General features: G+C 49.4%; 2 protein-coding genes across 3 annotated transcripts in view; one reads left to right on the top strand and one right to left on the bottom strand.

Annotated features, from left to right (window-relative positions):
* Window positions 1-22755, top strand: part of PIGU (phosphatidylinositol glycan anchor biosynthesis class U) — a 111748-nt gene extending 88993 nt beyond the window's left edge. Inside the window, exons 11-12 of the mRNA XM_079718695.1 lie at window positions 660-802; window positions 22323-22755. Coding sequence (XP_079574821.1) covers window positions 660-802; window positions 22323-22436 — 257 coding nt within the window. The 3' untranslated portion in view covers window positions 22437-22755. The remainder of the gene's footprint in view (window positions 1-659; window positions 803-22322) is intronic.
* A 190-nt stretch (window positions 22756-22945) lies between these two features.
* Window positions 22946-24640, bottom strand: MAP1LC3A (microtubule associated protein 1 light chain 3 alpha). Of its 2 annotated transcripts, XM_079720289.1 has the most exons (5): window positions 24424-24640; window positions 24046-24101; window positions 23860-23966; window positions 23385-23554; window positions 22946-23112 (listed from the first exon to the last, which is right to left on the bottom strand). In XM_079720289.1, the coding sequence occupies exons 1-4, from the start codon at window positions 24461-24463 to the stop codon at window positions 23392-23394; spliced, it is 366 nt and encodes a 121-aa protein (XP_079576415.1). In that variant the 5' UTR covers window positions 24464-24640; the 3' UTR covers window positions 22946-23112; window positions 23385-23391. The 2 variants fall into 2 exon arrangements, with proteins under 2 accessions (XP_079576415.1, XP_079576414.1); XM_079720288.1 differs by having other exon boundaries at window positions 22946-23554.
* Between the last annotated feature and the right edge of the window lie 271 nt (window positions 24641-24911).

Here is a 24911-nt window from a genome sequence, read left to right as displayed (position 1 = left end):
GAGCTTTAGGGGGAGCTTTCTCCCTGGTGGGATTCCACATTCCTTCCGGGGGTAGGGGGTGAGGTTAGAGAGGGAGGGTGTCAAAAAAAGACATTTAAATCATCTAAGGAAGAGTGAGGGACATTTGAAGAGCAAGGCAGGAGACTTAAGACATGAATCGAGGAGAATGGAAACTGTATTCCTAAGACCCAGGGCTGTGGCACCAGAGAGATACTGAGAGGTTCATGCTGCCATTTCCATCCATGATTCACTAGTCAGATAGCACCCTGCTTGGGGACAGGAGAGGAGCTACTCTTGGACACCCCGGGATTGGGGGTTAGAGGGCAGTGTCTTGCTGAAGTACCTCCTTGCGGTGCCCAGAGGCATTCACAGCGTTGCCAACTGTAGCCAGCTGAGCCCACAGTGGGAGGTAGAGTCCAAATCTAGGACCTCTCGCCAGCTTTGGGTGTGAGGAACCATTGCCAAGGGTCTGAGGTCTGCGTCTTGGCACCCTGGCGCCTCTGAGTTTGTGTGTGTTGGGGAGGGGATGGCGGGGGGTTCTGCCTTTGAGCTACACCAAGCTTTTCGTGGGCCACTGTGTCCTGCAGGGCCGTCACTGCAAGGAAAGGGCCCCAGCGAGAGTCAGCCCTGGGCTAACTGACCGTCGTCTGTCTTTGCAGTCCTGCGAAACATATTTGTCCTCGCCTGCATCATCATCGCCTGCTCCCTCCTCTTCCCTGTCCTGTGGCACCTCTGGATTTATGCAGGAAGTGCCAACTCCAATTTCTTTTATGCCATCACACTGACCTTCAACGTTGGGCAGGTAAGAGTCAAGGGCAGCACAGGGACAGGGATTCATCTTGTAGCCTCAGGCATTCAACCTGGGCCCTGGGTTCTGCCAAATAAGGTTTTGGAACGAGAATGAGGTCGCATAGAGAAGGTAGGGCAGTAAGAGCAGCAGGGGAAGCTGAATTTGGCTAACGTTTGTTGCATTGAATTCTCACAGCAAGCCTGTGAGACAGTGTTATCCGTATTTTACAAATGGGAACCAAGGCTCACAGAGGTTGTCGATTGCCCAAGGTCATTGGAGGAGGCAAGAACCAAGTTCAGAAGAAGGCTCAGTTCCTGAGGCCGCCCTCTTTCTGTAATCGCCTGGGCTGCGTGGCCCCTGGAGTGGCTGCAGCATGTGAGGGCTGGGGGGTGGAGGGACAGGCAAAGGGGAGGGGAGACTTTCCAGGCTTCGCAGCAGCAGGAGCAAAGACAGAGATGAGGAATAGTTTGGTCCAGCTGCTGGGCGCGTCTGGAGCAGAAACTGTGCAGCTGGGAATAGCAGGAGAGGAGGCTGAGCGGGTCCCAGAATGAGAAGTACCAGCAAGGAGCTCCAACCTTCCTCTGGTCCAGGGAGAGCCTCTCCCTTGGTGCCATAGAACAGTGGTTCTCAGCATCAGAATCACTGGGGGTAGCTTGTTAAAAAATGCAGATTCTCGGGCTTCCCTGGTGGCGCAGTGGTTGAGAGTCCACCTGCCAATGCAAGGGACACGGGTTCGTGCCCCGGTGTGGGAGGATCCCGCATGCCGCGGAGCGGCTAGGCCCGTGAGGCTGGGCCCGTGAGCCGTGGCTGCTGGGTCTGCACGTCCGGAGCCTGTGCTCCGCAACGGGAGAGGCCACAACAGTGAGAGGCCCACGTACCGCAAAAAAAAAAAAAAAAAAAAAAATGCATATTCTCTGTTAATATGTTTTAAATCCTGTGCTTATGTTACGACTGTCACAATCACGTGGCTTTGATTGTTTAAAAAAAAAAAAAAAGCAGATTCCCTGATCCTGCTCCCAGACGCGATGATTGGAATTTGTGCTTTTAACAAGCTTTCCAGGGATTCTGTTGCAGGTGGTTTAGCAAACTTACCTGAAGTCCCCTCATCCACTGTGCTGTGTTCCCTCATGTCAGCTCTGTCCTAATTGTCGAGTCAAGGTCTTATGAGAATCACTTGTACCGTTTACCATTTCAATTGTCATTGGCACAGCCTGGCATTTCCTGTGCATAATGGACGGGATGGGAAGCAAGGCTCGCCTGAAAGACCAGTGATGCCAGTGAATAATCCCCAGGGAGATGCTTGCCTCCAAGGTTAGCTGCTGGGAAAGAAGAAGGGAGTTAGGGCTCTTGCAGTGACTGATGGATCTGGTATTTCCTGCATGGACATTTCTGGACAACTAATGTCCAGTCCAGCTATTTATCTTGGTTTGTGTACAGCAGAAAGAGAGATGGAGGAGGGCCCTGTAGCCTGGATAGGACCAGGCCAGGGGGTCTGTTCTGCTGTCACACACACAGGTTACTGATGGCGGATGCTCAGCCCCTCCTACCTGTGTCCATGCAAACAGAAATCTGCAGGATGCAACTTAGTACCTTGAATAAATCCAAAAGGTTGTTCTGGCTCTTCTGTCTTGCTGAAATCCCCTTACTTTTCCTTTGAAAGTGATGACTGGCATGTGACGGCATTGGGCCTGCCCTGGGCCTCTGGGGAGCTTGGCGAGCTCCACTGAAATAGTCCACAGCTTGCTGTCAGGTCATGAGTGTTGAGTGTGGGTCAGGAATACAAGTTGCAGTGATTATGAAGTATCCATGGAACTTGCCAGATAACAGCTTTTTTCCCTAGGGCTGCCTTTATGAGAAAAGGCTTTCTGAAATTGGCATGGGAGATGTTTGCAAGTTGTCAGGTGCCATCAAAGGCAGGAGAAAAAAAAAGGCAGGAGAAACTGAATTGTTGGAAAAAGGGGGATGGGGCTGGAGGTGGGGACCAAGGCCAAGTAGATGGAGGGTTTTAGTGGCTGAGCTATAGAGAAAAACCAGGTTGATCTCTTGGCCTTGTCCTTTATCTTTTTCAAAAATCTCTTTAAAATGTATTTTTAATCATACAAATAACACATGAATTCATTATTGCCAGGGAAAAGAAGTCAAACAAAATAGAAGCATATGGAATGAAAAGTAAAGATTCGCCTGGGTGCCATCCCTTTCCACCCTAGGGCAGATGTGATCGTTAGAATCAGTTTGGTCTGTGCCTTTGCAGACTTCCTCTGTGCGTTTACAGACAGCTGAGTCCATAAGCAAACACAAAGACATCCCACTCTAAGTACTGTTCTTTGACTTGCTGTTTTTCACTTAATGATCTCACCTTGAGATCATTTTTTTAACAGCTCTGTGATATCCCTCCTGTGGTAGGATGTCCTGTGGGTTTTATGACTGGGTAGGCCACTACTGATAGACATTGAGGATGCTTCTGGTGATTTCACTATTATAAATGGAAGAGCCCTGCATATGCCTCCACGTACTCTTATATACACATGCCAGTCTTTTCTCAGATTCCAGGTGGTGGGATTTGCTGGGTCAGAGGGCATAAGCATTGTACATTTTGGCAGATTTTGCCAAGTTGCCCTTCAGACAGGTCATACCAGCCTCCAGACCTCCCAGCAGCAGGCCAGGTGCCTATAAGCTGGCAGTTTGTTCAGACATCCAGCACACCTGTGTCATCGGCCTGCTCGGGTCTGGCTTTGTGCTCTGAGCCAGAGACAATTCTGTTGGGTCAAATGCTTTCTGGGACTGCTGGCTTTGGGCTTTGTTGCTGCTGCTGCCAGATCACTAAAGGGGTGTAGCAGAGAGAGGCACTTACTCACCAAGGCAGTCACTCGAGTCATATCCTCGTCCTGGAGCATTAACTGAGCTAGAAGAGCACCCCTCATCATGAGGGTTATACTAGCCCAGCCCTCCGGCCTGTTGGGAGCCACAGAGTGCAAATAGACATTTAGAATTTTAGTTAAATGTCACCTCCCCAGAGAGACCTTCTTTGGGGTTTCCCCACCCCACCGTCTCTTTCTTTGCCTCCTATTTGTTTCCTTCACAGCACTTACCCAATTTGCAACTCCACATTATTTACCTGCTTCTCTCTCTACCTCTCCCACTAGCCTGTGAGCTTCATGAAGGCAGAGATCCGCCTCTCCTACCCACTGCAGGGTCCCCAACCACCTGATCAGTGCTTGGCACAGAGCAGTTGTTTAGCAAATATTTGTGGAATGATTGAATGAACCAAAGAGAGCCAGGGAGAACGTCATGTGATTAATGTGGAGAGTGTAACCGCTGGAGGAATCCAGAGGCAACAAGATCACCTTCCCTGTTGAGTGGTCAGAGAAAGCCATAGGGATGAGGAATAGGGGCTGGGCCTTCCAGACTCGCAGAGGGGAAGGGGGAGAGGGTCTAGGAGGTGGGCAGGATGGGGGCCAAGTCACCCCTACTGGCTAATGTCAAGGGATGGCAGCTGTGTCCCCAGCCTTTCTCTCACTTCTGCCAGAACCTGGTCTCTGGCCAGGGAAGCCCCTGCATGTCATCCACAGCCCAATCCAGCTCAGCTTCCATCTAACCTACAGTCATTGCTTCCGGTGAGATGTATGGCATTCAGAGTGTGTCCGCAGTCCCACAGCCTGCTCTTCTCAGCTCTTCTGGCTGCAGCGGTGCCTTTTAGTCACCTGGTCCTTATTCTCCCCTCCCTGGGCAAGATCAGAGCTGTCCTGGGAATCAGATGAGTACAGATTTTTAGCAGGTGTCCAGAGTCAGGCCCATCATTGCTGAGTCCGCAGCTGAATGTAGAGAACATCTCGGCCTGGAGATTTTAAGTCCTGCTGTTTGAGTCGGTCAGTTCCATGCTTCATAATAGAAAAAATCATCAGTAATTATTAATGACAGTGGCAGGTAAACCAGTGACTTAGGCCCCATCCTTCCTCTGGGGCCATTAAATATTTTTCAGCTTGCGGCACAGATCATTTGCTAATTATAATTGTGCCTGAGAGTCAGTAACCAGGAAATAACAGTAAACCATCCATAGATGCATAGGGCTTGTGTGTCTCACACGTACATGTGAGAGAGAGAAGAAGGAGGGATTAGATGGATTGGTTGACTGCGGTCCCCCCCTCACTCCGTCACTGCGTGACCTTCAGCAGGTGATTGAACCTCTCAGGGTTGCAGGTGATAACCCCACCTCTCAGGGGGGTAAGAGGATTTGTATGTTGACACATGTTGACATGGGAAGTAGCTTGAGCAACGTGCTCATCAAATACCCAGAGCAAATTCCTAAGGAAACATTCAGACCTGGACACCAAGGGAAGGAGAACAATCCTCATCTTTCTTTTTTTTTTTTTTTTTTTAACCCTTTTCTACTGCAGGTCAGAGACCAGCAGAAAGATAATGGTCATGTAGGATTAGATGTAACCAAAAAGGAATGTTTAAAATTTAGCTTTATTAATAGTAAGGTAAAATGTTCCACTTACCCTAATTCAAGTTAAAAACAGGTAACCTAAGGAAATCTTTCCCTAAACTTATAATTAATAGTGGCTCATGTTTAAAGAACTCTTACTAGGGACCAGGCCCATGTGATCCCTTTAATCTTTTGGATCATGTGCTTGTCCAGCCTTCTGGGCCTTTCCTTGTGTGTTGACATGACCTCGTCTGCTCATGGAGGAGGAGTTTTAGCTGTGTGTGTGTTTTATTGTTGGCAGTATGATGAAAGTATGACTTTTTTTCCTTTTAATGAAACGTCTCCATGATCTCTCCTTGTTCGAACATGAGAGGAAGCTCCTTCCTGTTTCAGTCCTGCATGTTCGGACTCACCACGCCTGATGTAATTACTCCCCTACTGACAGCCCTTCAAGCTGTTTTCCTTTTTTTATTATGATGAAGAATTGACTTAATCCTCATAACAGCCCTCTGAGGGAGGCACTGCTATTATCATCTCGGATGCAAATGAAGCAGCTGAGGCTGGGAAGTCACGCAGTTGCCGAGCGGTGTGTTTATTGATACCCTGTTTCTTGTGCTCTCTCAGTAGACTGTGGGTTCCACTAGGGCAGCCCCCAGGCCTGTCTTGTTCACAACTGTATTCCCAACACCCAGAAGAAAGGAATGACCAGAAACCACAATTTCTAACCAATGATCTCACACAAAATTGCACATACATCCTGACCTCCCAGTTCCAGTCTCTGCGTTGGTCAGAGCCTGAGCCTGTGGCAGGTCCTCCTGCTGGATTCCTGGGGGGTCAGAGCCAGAACCCCCTTCCCCTCTCATCCAGGCCCCAAGAGCCCCACTCCTGCTCATGTCTGCATCCAAAACAGACTCCCTGGTGGCTCCCCTCTGCCCTTCCCAGCAGGGCCTGCCTGGATCGCTGCACAAGCTGCTGCCACCTCACTCCTTACCCCGTCCTTGTGGTGCAGACCCATAGATACTGGGCTGGCCCTGCTTTGGCTGTTCTGCCCTGAGGTCTGGGCACCAACCCTCTGGCATGTTGGGCCCCGCTCAGGACTTGCTCGTTCACTCCAGCACAAGTGAAACTGCAGTCCTGTACTGTCTCCTGGAATTACGTCTCCATTAGCCTGGTGTGTCACTCTCGGGAAGGGACCAGTGAGGAAATGTGTGGGGACGTGTTGGGCAGATCGCTAGTGATTCAGTGGCATGGAGCCCGCATTTGTGGACAGACAGGGGCTAATTTCAGGTTCATTCCCGTGGGTTGTGTATGGCCCTAACTGGAAGATTTGTTCCTCCTGACATAAGGTGCCAGTGGCCCAGGCTGGAACCCTCGTCCTCATCCAGCTGGATGTGCATGTTTGCTTTGCTTTTCTTAGCTGGTGGCATTTTGTCGAGGTCTTAGTTCATTCCTTTGTCCCTCCCGTCCTCACACTTTTAGCTCAGCACTCAGCATCCCAAGCTTGTCTCTCCCAGGCCCTTCCCCACTCCCTCTCCTACCCCCACAGCAAGAGTGACGTGAAAAGCCCGAGCTAAATACAGGGGGTCAAGGCCAGCAGGAAGGCCTGGGCTTCAGTGGCCCGAACTCCACAGTGACTCTCAGCCCCATCCCTGCCCAGCTCACTGGATCTCAGGCGAGTCACATAACTCCTTGGACCTAATTTATGGATTTGCAAATATTGGGTTGGCCAAAAAGTTCATTCGGGTTTTTAGGCTCTCTGCTAGGGGTGAATGAGACACAGTCCTGCTTCCAAGGAGCTCACCGTCTGTGGGTGAGAAAGAAAAGGAAACAGGCAGGGCCAGGGCAGCGTGATGGTGCTATAAATGGGGTAAACTCGGCCTGAGGAGCTCAGAGCTGGTGGTTACGGAAGCTTCGGGGGGCGGGCAGCCTCTAAGTGACGTCCTGAGGGGCGTGTAGGGTCGAACCAGGTTCTAGGTGGTAAGACCTGGGGGTGAGAGAGCCCGTGAGTGAGCTGTTGTGGAAGGCAGTTCTGTAGGACGGGCACCTGCCACCTGATGGGGAATGAGGCCATTTTAGGACAACAGTGGTCAGAGTGCTGAGGACCAGGCTGAGCTTTCGGTTTTAAGTGAAGACACCTGAGATCAGATTCATGTTCTGGGACTTCCCTGGCGGTCCAGTAGTTAAGACTCTGTGCTCCCAGTGCAGGGGGCATGGGTTCCATCCCTGGTCGGAGATCCCACCTGCTGCACAGTGCTGCCAAAAAACAATAAGGATTCATGCTCTGAAAACCTCCCTCTGCCAGGAGGGGAAGAGGTCAGGGGTCTGAGCTGGAATCTGGAGCCCAGGGAGGAGGCTGTTTAAACCTGGTGAGAGGGACTGGTAGCCTCTGTTTCCTCAGCCTAGAAGGGTGGTTGTGAGTGGGGAATATGGAAGTGAGTGGGGAAAACTTGTATGAATTGAACAGTGCCACCTAGACGATAATTGCCTTCATAGCCAGCTATGATCTTACTTTGTGACCTTCCAGATCCTGAGGCTGAGATCTAGTGATTTCCCTATTATTTTGCATCTTTAGAGCTAGAGAGTGGAGGTCTGTTTCTCCACCATCTCCTCCCACGCATGTCCATTCAGGCCTGAGTTGGCAGGTCACACCAAAGCCCTGTCCAGCTCCGCAAGTCGGCCGTCAGCCCCACTTGCTCCCAGTTTCCTAGATCCCAGGCAGCAAGGGCAGAGGATGCAGCACTCTGATTGCCAGTGGTGACAACCACGTGAGTTCTCCCAGTCGTGGGCTGACTGTCAAGTGTCAGCATCTCCAACACAAGCAAGAGACCGGGGGAATGGGGACATGCCTGGGGTGACAGCACCTGCTTCTCCAGGGCCCTGCAGCCCAGGGGCCAGTGTTGGCCGTGGCTGCGATCCCAAGCCCTGTGGCTTCTAGACACACTGCATTAACAGCCTTGCTAGCTCTGTTTTCTCAGACACTTGTTTTGCCTTTTCTCAAGAAACTCTCTCTCCTTGGCTAAGTGACAGAGAGTGGCTACGAAGCATGAGCATGGGGCTGTAGCAGGACTTGGCAGTGTGGGTACAGACCCCTGAGAAGGGCGTGGGGGTCAAGGGAAGGGCTAGGCTCTGGGCCTCACACAGGCAGGATGGGCATTGCAGCCTAAACGTGGTCACTTACTCCTAGGTGACCCTGGGCAAGACCCTAACCTCTGAGTTTGCTCACCTTGAGGTGGGGCTTATGAGCCCCATCCCAGGGTGTTGTGAAGATTCAGTGATGTGCTTTTTGTTAAGGGACCTAGCTCAGGGCAGATCCTCAGATGTTGGTTTCTCCATCTCTCCTTACTCCCACCCTGTAGTGGAGCGTGTTCTGACGATCTCATTCCACTTCTGATCTACCCCTCTCTGTCCCTGGCCACCCTTTTATCAGCTGCCCCATTAAATGTTCATCTTCTGGGAATTCCCTGGCGGTCCAGTGGTTAGGACGTGGCGCTTTCACTGCCAGGGCCTGGACTCGATCCCTAGTCGGGGAACTAAGATCCTGCAAGCTGTGCAGTGTGGTCAAAAAATAAATAAATCTTCATCTTCATCATGGCCCAGAGGGGAGCCTGGAGCCCTCGTGGCTGCCAGTGAGAGGAATGTGGTCTGACTGAGCCCTGGGAGGGAATCAGCAAACTGCTCCCAAGACGCCAGCCCCATGCTGGGTCTGGAGTCACAGAGCTGGAGCAGATGCCACCCCATTTGGTGGGGAGGCCAGTGGGAAGTGACTTCACTCCAGGGGTTGCATAACTGAGTGTGGAGTCAGGGAAGACTCTGGGTGTGGGAGGTGGTGATGTTGCCTCTCCAGGGATGAGAAGGAGCCTTTTGTGGGAAGGGTCATCCCATTCCGGGGGCAGGGCAGAGGCAGAGGCGCCAAGGTGTGGCCACACAGTGTTTGCAGGACCAGGCTGCGTTCAGGGCTACGGGGACACGCAGGTGTGGCGCAGGGAGAGGGGAGCACTGGAGGCTGCTGTGTGTGTGTGTGTGTGTGTGTGTGCGCGCGCGCACGATCCCTCAGGGGCCAGGAGGCTGAGGGAGGCCTTTGAGCAAGAGGGGGCAGTGGGAGGGAGAAAAAGGGGGCTGAGGTGGAATTCTGAGGAGGGGAATTGGTGGAACCTGGTGGCTGATGGCGACAGAGAGGCCGAGGGGCTCAGCCACTGTCGATGAGGGCAGCTTTAAAGAATGGGCTGCTCCGAAAGTATCCCTGGAGTAGGGAGGCTGTCCAGCAGTGTGGGTAAGCGTGTGGTGTCTGATGCCAGATGGTCTGGGTTCAAAGCCTGCCTCTGACACTTGCTGGTTGTACGACTTTGGGCAAATTACTTGAAGAACCTTTGTTTCTTCATCTATAAGATGGGATAGTTATAATGTACCTACTATGAAGGTTTATTGCAAGGATTAAGTGTTTTAACACATGTAAAGTGCTTACATTAATGCCTTAGTATTATCAGCATTTTTATTAATAAGAAGAAACTATAATAATGGACAGCATTTATCAGAGCTAGGTGTTTTTCTCTTTTCTCTCAGAGACCGACCATTAGAGTTATAACTACTAACTACCCTAGAAAGCATTTAGTCCCTAAATCATGTAATTCTCACTTTCATATAATAAACTGAAAATTCTACAACTAGGTTTGTTTTGTGTTGTTTTGTTTTTTTTGTTTTCTTTTTTTTTGGCCTCACTGCTTGGCTTGTAGGACCTCAGTTCCCTGACCAGGGATTGAACCCGGGCCTCGGCAGTAAAAGCGCCAAATTCTAACCACTAGGCCACCAGGCAACTCCCCACAACTAGGTTTTTTTATACCATAAAAACATTTTTCACTTTTGTTTTCAAATTAAAACCATTAAAAGATGAAAAAAATAAAGAATGGGCTGCTCTTCAGGTCTCTGAAAGCACAGAGGGACAGAGCAAGGACTAGGGGAGCCACCGTTGTAAGTAATAAACGAGAGTTTATCACTCGTCTTACAGATGAGGAAGATGCTGCTTAGGGAAGGGGAAGTGACTGACCCAGGGTCACACAGCCACTAACTTGCCCATGCTATTTCCACTGCTTCTTTCCCAACTTTCCCTGCCCAGACTGGGCAAAGTAGTGCTGAGTCTGCAGATGCTGTGTTGGCTGAATCCCAGGGCCTCTGGGAAATCCTTTCTCCTCAACCCAAATGGAAAGCCTCTAGGTCAGAAGAGGTTGTCTCAGCCAGCCTGTGACAGCTAGGGACTTCCCTCCGAGAGAGTGAAGCCTCAAGGCCAGTGTGTCCCCAAGATGCCCTCTCCCTGGGGACAGGGGCAGGGCACCCACTCAGGACTAGTGACTTTGGGTTCCAGACAGACCAAGCCAGCACACAGGGCTCTTTCCTTCCATGCCACCCTCCCCTGATACTTTATTATGAAAGGTTTTGCACACACAGCAAAGTTGAAACCTTGAAACCTTGAACACCTGTATACACACGACTTGGACTCCACCATTCACATTTTACTATACTTGGATGATCACAAATTATCCATTTCTCAATCCATCTTATTTTTGTAATGTACTTCAAAGTGAAGTATACACATCAGTACATTTCCTGTCAGATATTTCAGCATGTATATCATTAACCAGAGCTCCATATTTACTTACATTTTTCTTATGTGAAATTTGTATACAGTGAAAAACACAAATTTTTTTCATTTTTTTATTGAAGTATAGTTGATTTACAATGTTCTTTTAATTTCTGCTGTACAACAAAGTGATTCAGTTTTACATATATATATATATATATATATATATATATATATATATATATATATATATACTTTTTTTTTTTTTTTTTTTTTTGCGGTACGCGGGCCTCTCACTGTTGTGGTCTCTCCCGTTGCGGAGCACAGGCTCCGGTCGCGCAGGCTCAGCGGCCATGGCTCACGGGCCCAGCCGCTCCGCGGCATGTGGGATCCTCCCAGACCGGGGCACGAACCCGCGTCCCCTGCATCGGCAGGCGGACTCTCAACCACTGCGCCACCAGGGAAGCCCTAAATTTTTTTTTTTTGCCTGCTGTGCAGCATATGGGATCTTAGTTCCCTGACCAGGGATCAAACCCATGCCCCCTGCAATGGAAACACAGAGTCTTAACCACTGGAACACCAGGGAAGTCCCTACATCCTTTTTTTATATTCTTTCCAGTATGGTTTATCACAGGCTATTTAATATAGTTCCCTGTGCTATACAGTAGGACCTTGTTCATTCACTCTATATATAATAGTTTGCATCTGCTAGTCCCAAATTCCTAATCCATCCCTCTCCCACCTCCCCTCCCTTGGCAACTACAAGTCTGTTTTCTATGTCTGTGAGTCTGTTTCTGTTTTGTAGATAAGTTCATTTGTGTCATATTTTAGATTCCACATATAAGTGAGATATGGTATTTGCCTTTCTCTTTCTGACTTACAAATGGGTATTATTTCGTTCTTTTTTATGGCTAAGTAGTATTCCATCGTGTGTGTGTGTGTGTGTGTGTGTGTGTGTGTGTGTGTGTGTGTGTATACATATATATATGTATATACCACATCTTCTTTATCCATTCATCTGTCCATGGACATTTAGGTTGTTTCCATGTCTTGGCTATTGTGAACAGTGCTGCTATGAACATAGGAGAGTGTGTATCTTTTTTTTTTTTTAACATCTTTATTGGAGTATAATTGCTTTACAATGGTGTGTTAGTTTTGTGCTGAATAACAAAGTGAATCAGCTATATGTATACATATATCCCCATATCCCCTTCCCTCTTGAGCCTCCCCCCTACCCTCCCTATCCCACCCCTCTAGGTGGTCACAAAGCACCGAGCTGATCTCCCTGTGCTATGCAGCTGCTTCCCACTAGCTATCTATTTTACATTTGGTAGTGTATATATGTCACTGCTACTCTCTCACTTTGTTCCAGCTTACCCTTCCCCCTCCCCGTGTCCTCAAGTCCATTCTCTATGTCTGCGTCTTTATTCCTGTCCTGCCCCTAGGTTCATCAGAACCTTTTTTGTTTTTAGATTCCATGTATGTGTGTTAGCATATGGTATTTTTTTCTCTTTCTGACTTACTTCACTCTGTATGACAGACTCTAGGTCCATCCACTTCACTACAAATAACTCAGTTTTGTTTCTTTTTATGACTGAGTACTATTCCATTGTATATATGTGGCACATCTTCTTTATCCATTTATCTGTCGATGGACACTTAGGTTGCTTCCATGTCCTAGCTATTGTAAATAGAGCTGCAATGAACATTGTGGTACATGTCTCTTTTTTTTTGTTAGAAAAGCATTTATTTCTTTTTCATTTATTTCTGATCTGATTTTTATGATTTCTTTCCTTCTGCTAACTTTGGGATGTTTTTGTTCTTCTTTCTCTAATTGCTTTAGGTGCAAGGTTAGGTTGTTTATTCGACATGTTTCCTGTTTCTTTTTTTTTTTTTTTTTTAATTCTTATTTATTTATTTATTTATTTATTTATGGCTGTGTTGGGTCTTCGTTTCTGTGCGAGGGCTTTTCTCTAGTTGCAGCGAGCGGGGGCCACTCTTCATCGCAGTGCGCAGGCCTCTCACTATCGCGGCCTCTCTTGTTGTGGAGCACGGGCTCCAGATGCGCAGGCTCAGTAGTTGTGGCTCACGGGCCCAGCCGCTCTGGGCCTAGCCGCTCCGGGCCTAGCCGCTCCGCAGCATGTGGGATCTTCCCGGACCGGGTCCGAACCCGTGTCCCCTGCATTTGCAGGCGGATTCCCAACCACTGCGCCACCAGGGAAGCCCCATGTTTCCTGTTTCTTAAGGTGGGATTGTATTGCTATAAACTTCCCCCTTAGAACTGCTTTTGCTGCATCCCATAGGTTTTGGGTCGTCGTGTCTCCATTGTCATTTGTTTCTAGGTATTTTTAAATTTCCTCTTTGATTTCTTCAGTGATCACTTCGTTATTAAGTAGTGTATTGTTTAGCCTCCATGTGTTTGTATTTTTTACAGCTCTTTTCCTGTAATTGATATCTAGTCTCATAGCATTGTGGTCGGAAAAGATACTTGATACAATTTCAATTTTCTTAAATTTACCAAGGCTTGATTTGTGACCCAAGATATGATCTATCCTGGAGAATGTTCCATGAGCACTTGAGAAAAATGTGTATTCTGTTGTTTTTGGATGGAATGTCCTATAAATATCAATTAAGTCCATCTTGTTTAATGTATCATTTAAAGCTTGTGTTTCCTTATTTATTTTCATTTTGGATGATCTGTCCATTGGTGAAAGTGGGGTGTTAAAGTCCCCTACTATGATTGTGTTACTGTCGATTTCTCCTTTTATGGCTGTTAGTATTTGCCTTATGTATTGAGGTGCTCCTACGTTTGGTGCATAAATATTTACAATTGTTATATCTTCTTCTTGGATCGACCCCTTGATCATTATGTAGTGTCCTTCTTTGTCTCTTCTAGTAGTCTTTATTTTAAAGTCTATTTTGTCTGATATGAGAATTGCTACTCCAGCTTTCTTTTGGTTTCCATTTGCATGGACTATCTTTTTCCATCCCCTTACTTTCAGTCTGTATGTGTCTCTAGGTCTGAAGTGGGTCTCTTGTAGACAGCATATATATGGGTCTTGTTTTTGTATCCATTCAGCCAATCTGTGTCTTTTGGTGGGAGCATTTAGTCCATTTACATTTAAGGTAATTATCGATATGTATGTTCCTATTCCCATTTTCTTAATTGTTTTGGGTTCGTTATTGTAGGTCTTTTCCTTCTGTTGTGTTTCTTGCCTAGAGAAGTTCCTTTAGCATTTGTTGTAAAGCTGGTTTGGTGGTGCTGAACTCTCTCAGCTTTTGCTTGTCTGTAAACGTTTTAATTTCTCCATCAAATCTGAATGAGATCCTTGCTGGGTAGAGTAATCTTGGTTGCAGGTTTTTCTCCTTCATCACTTTAATTATGTCCTGCCACTCCCTTCTGGCTTGTAGAGTTTCTACTGAGAGATCAGCTGTTATCCTGATGGGGATTCCCTTGTGTGTTATTTGTTGTTTTTGCCTTGCTGCTTTTAATATGATTTCTTTGTGTTTAATTTTTGACAGTTTGATTAATATGTGTCTTGGCGTATTTCTCCTTGGATTTATTCTGTATGGGACTCTCTGTGCCTCCTGGACTTGATTAACTATTTCCTTTCCCATATTAGGGAAGTTTTCAACTATAATCTCTTCAAATATTTTCTCAGTCCCTTTCTTTTTCTCTTCTTCTTCTGGAACCCCTATAATTCGAATGTTGGTGCGTTTAATGTTGTCCCAGAGGTCTCTGAGACTGTCCTCTGTTCTTTTCATTCTTTTTTCTTTATTTTGCTCTGCAGCAGTTATTTCCTCTATTTTATCTTCCACCTCACTTATCCGTTCTTCTGCCTCAGTTATTCTGCTATTGATCCCATCTAGAGTATTTTTTATTTCATTTATTGTGTTTTTAATCGATGCTTGATTCATCTTTAGTTCTTCTAGGTCCTTGTTAACTGTTTCTTGCATTTTGTCTATTCTATTTCCAAGATTTTGGATCTGGGAAATAGAATCTTGGATCATCTTTACCATCATTATTCTGAATTCTTTTTCAGGTAGACTGCCTATTACCTCTTCATTTGTTAGGTCTGGTGGGTTTTTATCTTGCTCCTTCTCCTGCTGTGTGTTTTTCTGTCTTCTCATTTTGCTTATGTTACTGTGTTTGGGGTCTCCTTTTTGCAGGCTGCAGGTTCGTAGTTCCCGTTGTTTTTGGTGTCTGTCCCCAGTGGCTAAGGTTGGTTTAGTGGGTTGTGTAGGCTTCCTGGTGGAGGGGGCTAGTGCCTGTGTTCTGGTGGATGAGGCTGGATCTTGTCTTTCTGGTGGGCAGGTCCACGTCTGGTGGTGTGTTTTGGGGTGTCTGTGGACTTTTTATGATTTTAGGCCACCTCTCTGCTAATGGGTGGCGTTGTGTTCCTGTCTTGCTAGTTGTTTGGCATAGGGTGTCCAGCACTGTAGCTTGCTGGTCGTTGAGTGAAGCTGGGTGCTGGTGTTGAGATGGAGATCTCTGGAAGATTTTCGCCGTTCGATATTGTGTGGAGCTGGGAGGTCTCTTGTGGACCAGTGTCCTGAAGTTGGCTCTCCCACCTCAGAGGCACAGCACTGACTCCTGGCTCCTCAATTTGGGATGATTTGTTGTCTATTCATGTATTCCACAGATGCAGAGTACATCAAGTTGATTGTGGAGCTTTAATCCGCTGCTTCTGAGGCTGCTGGGAGAGGTTTCCCTTTCTCTTCTTTATTCTCACAGCACCTGGGTCTCAGCTTTGGATTTGGCCCCGCCTCTGCGTGTAGGTCGCCGGAGGGCGTCTGTTCTTCGCTCAGACAGGACAGGGTTAAAGGAGCAGCCTCTTCGGGGACTCTGGCTCCCTCAGGCCGGGCGGGAGGGACAGGACAGGGTTAAAGGAGCAGCCTCTTCGGGGACTCTGGCTCCCTCAGGCCGGGCGGGAGGGAGGGGCACGGAGTGCGGGGCGAGCCTGCAGTGGGAGAGGTCGGCCCGAGGCGCACCGTGCGTTCTCCCAGGGAAGCCGCCCCTGGATCCCGGGACCCCGGCAGTGGCGGGCTGAACAGGCTCCCGGAAGGGCGGTGTGGACAGTGACTTGCGCTCGCACACAGGCTTCTTGGCGGCGGCAGCAGCAGCCCCAGCGTCCCACGCCCGTCTCTGGGCTCCGCGCTTTCAGCCGCGACTCGCGCCCGTCTGTGGAGCCCCTTTAAGCAGCGCTCTTAATCCCCTCTCCTCGCGCACCAGGAAACCAAGAGGGCAGAAAAAGTCTCTTGCCTCTTCGGCAGCTCCAGAGTTTTCCCGGACTCCCTCCCGGCTAGCTGTGGCACATTAGCCCCCTTCAGGCTGAGTTCTCGCCGCCAGCCCCAGTCCTCTCCCTGCGCTCTGACCGAAGCCCGAGCCTCAGCTTCCAGCGCCGCCCGCCCCGGCGGGCGAGCAGACAAGCCTCTCGGGCTGGTGAGTGCCGCTCGGCACCGCTCCTCTGTGCGGGAATCTCTCCGCTTTGCCCTACCCAGGTATGTGGGGAGTTTCTTGCCTTTTGGGAGGTCTGGGGTCTTCTGCCAGCGTTCAGTAGGTGTTCTGTAGGAGTTGTTCCACGTGTAGCTGTATTTCTGGTGTATCCATGGGGAGGAAGGTGATCTCCGCGTCTTACTCTTCCGCCATCTTACCCGGAAGTCTCAGAAAAGCATTTATTAAATAATTTAAAAATCTGCCTGTTTGATTTGAATCTTATTCAAATATGTAGTTTTCCCTAGGCACCCATTCAACTACATGTATTACTTGCACTTAGGTTTGGTTGACTGAAAGAATCAGAGTGGAAGATGGAAGAGGAGGCAGTGATGTAAACAAAACAGAATGTTAGGTCTCCCTCAAATAAATATCCGAGTAGGTGGTCCAAAGTTGGTATCATGTTCCATAGTATCAGGAACTCAAGCTCCTTATTTCTCATCGTTTTGTAAAGCATGGCTCCAGTGGTCTAAATGGTAACATTTACAACTGAGGTGATTTGGTTGGAGAACAGCTAACACTTCACACATGCTGTCTCATAAAGAAGTTTCTCAGAGGCTGCCACGTGACATTTCTGCTTAGACTCCACTGACCAAAACTTACTAATTGCAAAGGAGCTTGGGAGATACCGTAAGCATTTATTTGGTAGTACTTCCCATATGGCAGTTACTGCTCTTAACTCCAGTGATCCACTGTTCTGATAACAGATCCGTTCTCTCTTTTTCTTTTTTTTTAAATAAATTCATTTATTTATTTTTGGCTGCGTTGGGTCTTTGTTGCTGTGTGCAGGCTTTCTCTAGTTGGAGTGAGCAGGGGCTACTCTTCATTGCAGTGCGCGGGCTTCTCATTGTGGTGGCTTCTCTTGTTATGGAGCACGGACTCTAGGCATGTGGGCTCCAGTAGTTGTGGCACTCAGGCTCAGTAGTTGTGGCTTGTGGGCTCTAGAGCACAGGCTCAGTAGTTGTGGCACATGGGTTTATTTGCTCTGTGGCATGTGGGATCTTCCTGGACCAGGGCTCAAACCTGTGTCCCCTGCATTGGCAGGTGGATTCTTTTTTTTTTTTTTTTAACATCTTTATTGGAGTATAATTGCTTGACAATGGTGTGTTACTTTCTGCTTTATAACAAAGTGAATCAGCTATACATATACATATATCCCCATATCTCTACCCTGTTGCATCTCCCTCCCTATCTCACCCCTCTAGGTGGTCACAAAGCACCGAGCTGATCTCCCTGTGCTATGTGGCTGCTTCCCACTAGCCATCAGTTTTACATTTGGTAGTGTATATATGTCCATGCCACTCTCTCACTTTTTCCCAGCTTACCCTTCCCCCTCCCCATGTCCTCAAATCCATTCTCTAGTAGGTCTGCGTCTTTATTCCCATCCTGCCCCTAGGTTCTTCATGACCTTTTTTTTTTTTTTTTTTTTAGATTCCATATATATGTGTTAGCATACGGTATTTGTTTTTCTCTTTCTGACTTACTTCACTCTCAAGATTGCTTTGGCTATTCGGGGTCTTTTGTGTTTCCATACAAATTGTGCAATTTTTTGTTCTAGTTCTGTGAAAAATGCCATTGGTAGTTTGATAGGGATTGCATTGAATCTGTAGATTGCTTTGGGTAGTATTGTCATTTTGACAATGTTGATTCTTCTAATCCAAGAACATGGTATATCTCTCCATCTATTGGTATCATCTTTAACTTCTTTCATCAGTGTCTTATAGTTTTCTGCATACAGGTCTTTTGCTTCCTTAGGAAGGTTTATTCCTAGGTATTTTATTCTTCTTTTTTGCAATGGTAAATGGGAGTGTTTCCTTAATTTCTCTTTCAGCTTTTTTTGTCGTTAGTGTATAGGAATGCAAGAGATTTCTGTGCATTAATTTTGTATCCTGCTACTTTATCAAATTCATTGATTAGCTCTAGTAGTTTTCTGGTGGCATTTTTAGGATTCTCTATGTATAGTATCATGTCATCTGCAAACAGTGACAGTTTTACTTCTTCTTTTCTGATTTGGATTCCTTTTATTTCTTTTTCTTCTCTGTAGACTTTTTAATGATGGCCATTCTGACCAGTGTGAGGTGATACCTCATTGTAGTTTTGATTTGCATTTCTCTAATAATTAACGATGTTGAGCATCTTTTCATGTGGTTGTTAGCCATCTGTATATCTTCTTTGGAGAAATGTCTATTTAGTTCTTCTGCCCATTTTTCAATTGGGTTGTTTGTTTTTTTGTTGTTGAGTCCTATGTGCTGTTTGTATATTTTGGAAATTAAGCCCTTGTCGGTCATATCATTTGCAAATATTTTCTCCCATCTGTAGCTTGTCTTTTCATTTTGTTTATGGTTTCCTTTGCTGTGCAAAAGCTTGTAAGTTTGATTAGGTCCCTTTGTTTATTTTTGCTTTTATTTTTATTGCCTTGGGAGACTGACCTAAGAAAACATTGGTACAATTTATGTCAGAGAATGTTTTGCCTATGTTCTCTTCTAGGAGTTTTATGGTGTCATGTCTTATGTTAAGTCTTTAAGCTATTTTGAGTTTATTTTTGTGGGTGGTGTGAGATGTGTTCTAACTTTTGATTTCATGCAGCTGTCCAACTTTCCCAACACCCCTTGCTGAAGAGACTGTCTTTTTCCCATTGTATATACTTGTCTCCTTTGTCAAAGATTAATTGACCATAGGTGTGTGGATTTATTTCTGGGCTCTCTATTCTGTTCCATTGATTCATATGTCTTTTTTTGTGCCAATATCATGCCGTTTTGATTACTGTAGCTTTGTAGTGTTATCTGAAGTCTGAGAGAGTTATGCTTCCTGCTTTGTTCTTTTCCCTCAGGATTGCTTTGGCAATTCTGGGTCTTTTATTGGTTCCATATAAATTTTAGGATTATTTGTTCTAGTTCTGTGAAATATGTTATGGGTAATTTGATAGGCATCACATTAAATCTGTAGATTGCTTTGGGTAGTATGACCATTTTAACAATATTAATTCTTCCAATCCAAGAACATGGGATATCTTACCATTTCTTTGCATCATCTTCAGTTTCCTTTATTAATGGAAAAACACAAATCTTAATGTACATTTCCTGAAGCCTTCTTTCACTCAGCAAGATATTTTTGAGGCTCATTCATGTTGTTGCATATAACGTTGCTTTTTAAAATAAACTTTTAAATTTTGGAATAACTTTAGATAGTACAGAGAGTTCTCATATGCCCCCCACCCAGTTTCCCACATTTTTAACATCTTATATTACCATGGTAAGTTTGTCAAAACCAAGAAACTGACCCTGGTACGTTACGACTAAGTAAACTCCAGATTTGATGTGGATTTCACCAGTTTTCCCTGTATTGTCTTGTTTTTCTCCCAGGATCCAGTCCCAGGTACCACATTACACTTAGTTGCCACATCTCCCCCATGTCCTCTGCTCACACTCTGTCTTTCCTTATTTCTTGTGACATGGACAGTCTTGAGGAACAGTGGCCAGGTATCCTGTAGAGTGTCCCCTCTGGGTTTGTCTGATGCTTTTCTCATCATGAGGCCACGTTTTAGGTTTTTGGAATGCTCAGGCAGTACACACTAGCCACACTTCATGCCGTTTACCCTTCATCATTTGGTTAAGATAGTGTTTGCCAGGCTTCTCCAGTGCACAGTTACTATTTTCTCTTTCCCTGTTCTTTGGAAGTGAGTCACGAAGTCTAGCCTACCCTCGGGCGCAGGGGGTGGGGAGTGGGCAAGAATTAAGCTCCACCTCCTGAAGGGAGAGTCTCTACATATATTAATTGGAACTCTTTTGTAAGGATTACAAAAGGAATTCTCCCTTGTTTATTTATTTACTTATTCAATCATTTATCGGCTGATTGTTTTTAATTGGATTTTTATTTTTATCAACGTAACATGTATACATAATTTACAAAGTTAAGGCTTACAAGGAAAAAGAATAGCTCCCTTAGGTCCTATAGTTATTTGTTCTGGTGCTTCTAGATTGTATACTTACTCTACTATTTCTTGATTTTTTTTCCATTTTATATTAAGTTGAACCATATGAAACTGTCAATACTCAACCGTTTTTGATCTGCAAAATTGGCAGTTTCATATGGTTCAAACTAATAACCTAGTGTTTTGACTTCCTATTTGACCAGCTGATCGTGTGTGACATTGGAGCTGGTTTGTTGTAAACTGTGACTTTGCACCTGCCCCTCATCTGACCTGGCTCGGGGATCAACCCCCACCAGCTCCAGGCTCCGCCTCCTCAGACTTGACACCTTGGGCCTGGGTGAGAAAGGGGCTGCAGGGAGTGAGGGCAGCCTTCGCTGTGGTAACTACGCCCCAGGGGCAGCTGCAGCGCAAGCCTTCAGGGGCTCCCTGGGCTCTCTGCTCTGACACCCTCAGTGGCAGAGTTCTGGGCCCTTTGCACACTGGGCCCCAGGTACATTGCCTTGCTCGGTTATAGCCACTAGTCCAGCTCTCCCAGTGTAGCCTTAGGCCAACTGTTGAACCCTTTGTGCCTCAATTTCCTCATCTGTAAGATGGGAACCATCAGCCTTCCAGATGGATTCCTGTGGTGGCAGAATGGCAGGTCCTTGTCCTGAGGCCATGGTGTGGGTTTGCTCTCTTTCCTGCCCCCAGTGTGAGAGAGGCTTCCCAGAACAGGGGTTTGGGGGTCAGAGGCTGAGATGCCAGGCTCAACCTCTGTCTTGCTATAAGGCCCTAGCCAGGTGCTCCCCCAGTTCTGGGCTTACGTCGCCCCATCTGTGCCAAGGTGATTGGTGATGATAGTGTGAGAGGCTTGGAAGTGCCTGAGGACTGGTGGTGTCTGCAGTGGTGAGCCCCTCTCCCCTCATCCTTCTGGAGGGCTGGGCCCTGCCCCTCCTGTTCCAGGCACTGGAGGTCCTGGGAGCTTGGGATGAATGGAATTGTAAGACTGGGCCCAGTGTTCGGGGGACCTTGGCAAGTCCCTGTTCCCCTCTGGGCCTCAGTGAGGGGGATGGTGGGCTGAGCTGCTAGGGCCCTTTCTATTCTGAGGCCCAGACAGAAAAGACAGACCAAGCTGGGCACAGACACCATGGTGGCAGAATCACTCAGGGACCCTGCCCAGGCCAGGGGAGGAGCCACAGTCATCAGGCAGTCTCACAGATGAATGCAAAACTGCAATTTGGACGAGTTTATGCTACCAGATAAAAGTTAATGGGACCAAGACCCAATCTAGGGTGTGAGGGAGGGCTTCTCTGTGGAAGTGATCCCTCCTGAGGCCTGAAGGGCAAGCAGGTGTTTACTAGATGAAAGGGGAAGAGAACATTCCAGGCAGAGGAGACAGCAAAGATCGTGCATGGGAAGGGAACAGGCCAGTGTGGCTGGAGCTGAGTGAGGTGGAGCACGGCAGAGGCTGAAGCACGTACACGGGCAGGGACCAAGTGCAAGGCCTCAGAGCCCCAGAGAGTTTGATCTTCACCCTAAGAGCCATGGGAAGCCTTTAGAGGACCTTAAGCTGGGATGCAACATGACCAGATTTGTCTTAAAAAGCAACCTCTGCTGCTAGGGTGGGAGGTTTGAGATCAGGAAGCCCAGAGAGGAGACCACTGTTGTTCAGATGACAGTGGCTTTGTCCAGGGTGGTAGCTGTGGGGACAGGTAGAAATAGAACTGACAGGCCCGGTGGCTTGGCGTATGGGAGGAGACAAGTATGCTGATTCTATGGCCTGAACACCTGGATGGAAGGAGGGGGATATGGGTTCCCAGTGGGAGAAGCAGGTTTGATAGGGGACTTGGCTGGGGTGGAAGGGCCAGTGGGCACCCAGGAGGTGAGACGGAGGAGCGCCAGTCTGGAGTTCACAGGCCAGGGCTTGGGATGGAAGCACAGACCATGGTAGGAGGAGGAAGGGCAGTAGGGCAACTTCTGCAGTGCCAGTGAGACCCTTGAAGGGTGGTGTAGGCCCTGAGGGGCAGGGTCCCTGGGCAGGGTCTCCCCAACACCTACCTAGCCCCTCAGAGATCCGAAGTTCAGGGGGAGGTATCACGAAGCTTCTCACATCTCTCTCTCTCCCCCCAGATCCTGCTCATCTCCGATTACTTCTATGCCTTCCTACGGCGGGAGTACTACCTCACACATGGTCTCTACCTGAACACCAAGGACGGCACGGAGGCCATGCTTGTGCTCAAGTAGGCCTGGCTGGGCACAGGGCTGCACGGACTTCAGGGGTGAAAGGGCCAGAAGCTGGGCCAAGCCCTCTAACCAGAGCTGCCAGCAGGGAAGTCCTGGGCAGATGAGGTTTGAGTCCAGGGTCACAAATATCTGGTACCGGTGAGGAGCCAAGGCTGGCAGCAAGGCCTGTGGGGAGCAGCCAGGAGCACCTCCACGTGCACGCCCCACTCTGTGGCTCCGCACACCGAGGAGCCCCCCTCCCAAGCAGGAACGGGGAAGAAGCAGACGAGCAGGGTTCGTTAGGTTGTGGCTACTTAATAAATGTGTTTTGTTATGCAAACGTCTGCCCTGGAACCACACTGCACTCCTGGAAGGGGTGGGCTTGGCCCCTAATACCACCACGGTGCACTACACACAGGCGTGGGTTTCCCAAATGAGCTCTGAGTCCACAGAACACGGGTCTGCGCACTGGTCAGCTGAGAATGGTGTGGGGCAGCCCTCCCCACTCCCCAAGCAGCTGGAGGCAAAGGGCCAGGCAGGCCTGAGCAATCTTTATTCTGCAGAGGAACAATGACCACAGATCCATACACCATGTCAAGACTGGGTGAGCCAGGGGCCAGTCCTTCAGGGGTGGGCAGGTCCAGGTATGGGCAGCACCTCAGGTCAGGGAGGGACAGATGGGCAGACAGGCAGGGGCCTAAAAAAAAAAGACAAACCACACAGAGCAGGGGTGCTAGGGGCTGCTCCCAACCTCCCCCCATCCCAGCCAGCACCCAGAGGGGCAACCCTAACATGACTGGGCCAGGATCCACCCAGGGGCAGGGGAGGTGCGGTTGGTGCCCCCTGGCTAGGATGTGGCATCCCCGCCCAGCCCACCAGGGGCAGGGGCAGAGGCAGCTCAGTTCAGGTGCCAGGAGCTCCCAGGGCAGAGCCTGACAGGGCCCCCCACTCCCAAGCCAACCCCCCTACTGCTGGCTCAGAAGCCGAAGGTTTCCTGGGAGGCGTAGACCATGTAAAGGAAGCCGTCATCGTCCTTCTCCTGCTCATAGATGTCGGCGATGGGCGTGGACACGCTCACCATGCTGTGCTGGTTCACCAGCAGGAAGAAGGCCTGCGTGGGGTTCAGCTGCAGGCGGCGCCTGAGGTGGGCGGGAGGGCAAGCCAACCGTGAGGGGCCTGGCTGTTGGGCGAGTGTAGCCCTCACCCGCTCCCCAAAATGATCCTAATCCTCCACCTCACACCCGTCCCAAGCCCTTCTAGAGGCTCTCACCTCTGACCGGACACAGACCCCAGCCCTGACCTTGACCTTTCCCAACCTCCCCACAACAGGGACCCAGCACCCGTTCCCGTGCCCCACCCCCACCCCTTCCTTCTCAGAAGGACCCAGTCCCCTGCCTGACCCCAGCAGGACCCAATCCCCCTCTGACAGCTACTGCCCGCGCACCGGATGATCTTGACCAACTCGCTCATGTTGACATGGTCCGGGACCAGGAACTTGGTCTTGTCCAGGACGGGCAGCTGCTTCTCACCCTTGTAGCGCTCGATGATTACCTGGGAGCGGGGCGGGGGATGCGTGAGCCCGAGGCGGGGCCTGGGCCGGGCGGGGATGGGAGGGGGCGGCGGAACTCACCGGGATTTTGCTGGGGTGCTGCTCGCGGATCTGCTGCACCTCTTTACAGCGATCGGCTGCAGACAGCAGTCGGGGATGAGGCCGGGCCAAGGTCCTCCTCGAGGTTCCGCCCCGCCAGTACCCGAGGGGCGGCCCCGACCCCGCCTCCCCGAAGCCCCCGCCCCCGGAGCCGTTGGGCCCTAAGGCCCGGGCACAGGACCGGGATGCGAGGCGGAGGCCCCGGCCCAGGCCCCAGCCTGCTTCCCATCCCGAGGGTCCAGCTCCAGCCGAGCCTGACGTCACGGAGCTGACGTCATCTGCGGCAGTCGGGTCGGTCGGCCAACACCCCCAGCCCCCACGCCCCCACCCCGCGCTCCCAGAGCGCCCGCCGGGCCTCACCAAAGCTCCGCCGCTGCTTGAAAGGCCGGTCTGAGGGCATCGCGCCGGCCCGGCGGGGCGCGCAGGCCGGGGCTCTGGGGCGCGCGACGAGGGGATGTGGCTGCGGTTCGGGGGCTCCGGGGGCTCCGCGCCTCGCGCTGAAGGGCTCCGAGGCTCGCGCTGAGCCCGGCGACGGCGGCTCGGGGAGGTAACTCGCCCAGCTGACGTCAGGTCACAACATTCCTTAAAGGGGAGGCCGGCGCGCCGCTCCCATTGGGCCGACGCAAAGTCCGCCCGCCCGGACCCGTGACATCACGGCGCAGAGAGCCTGGATTCCCGGCCCAGCGCCGCGAAGGGGCGGGGGCTCCCAGGGCGCGTCACGGTCCCGTGACGTCACGGCCTGCGCAGAGGTGGGCGGGGCGGGGTGGGGTGGGGTCCTTTCCCTGAGGTCCGGGCTGAGGCGAGACTAGAAAGCCTGCGAGGTCGTTGGGGGAGCGGCGGGGAGAGCG

The sequence above is a fragment of the Hyperoodon ampullatus genome (genome assembly GCF_949752795.1).
Source record: "Hyperoodon ampullatus genome assembly, chromosome: 14".
In the NCBI taxonomy this organism is placed as follows: Eukaryota; Metazoa; Chordata; class Mammalia; order Artiodactyla; family Ziphiidae; genus Hyperoodon; species Hyperoodon ampullatus.
The sequence above is the reverse complement of the archived record's forward strand: the minus strand, read 5'-3'. Positions and strand labels throughout refer to the sequence as shown.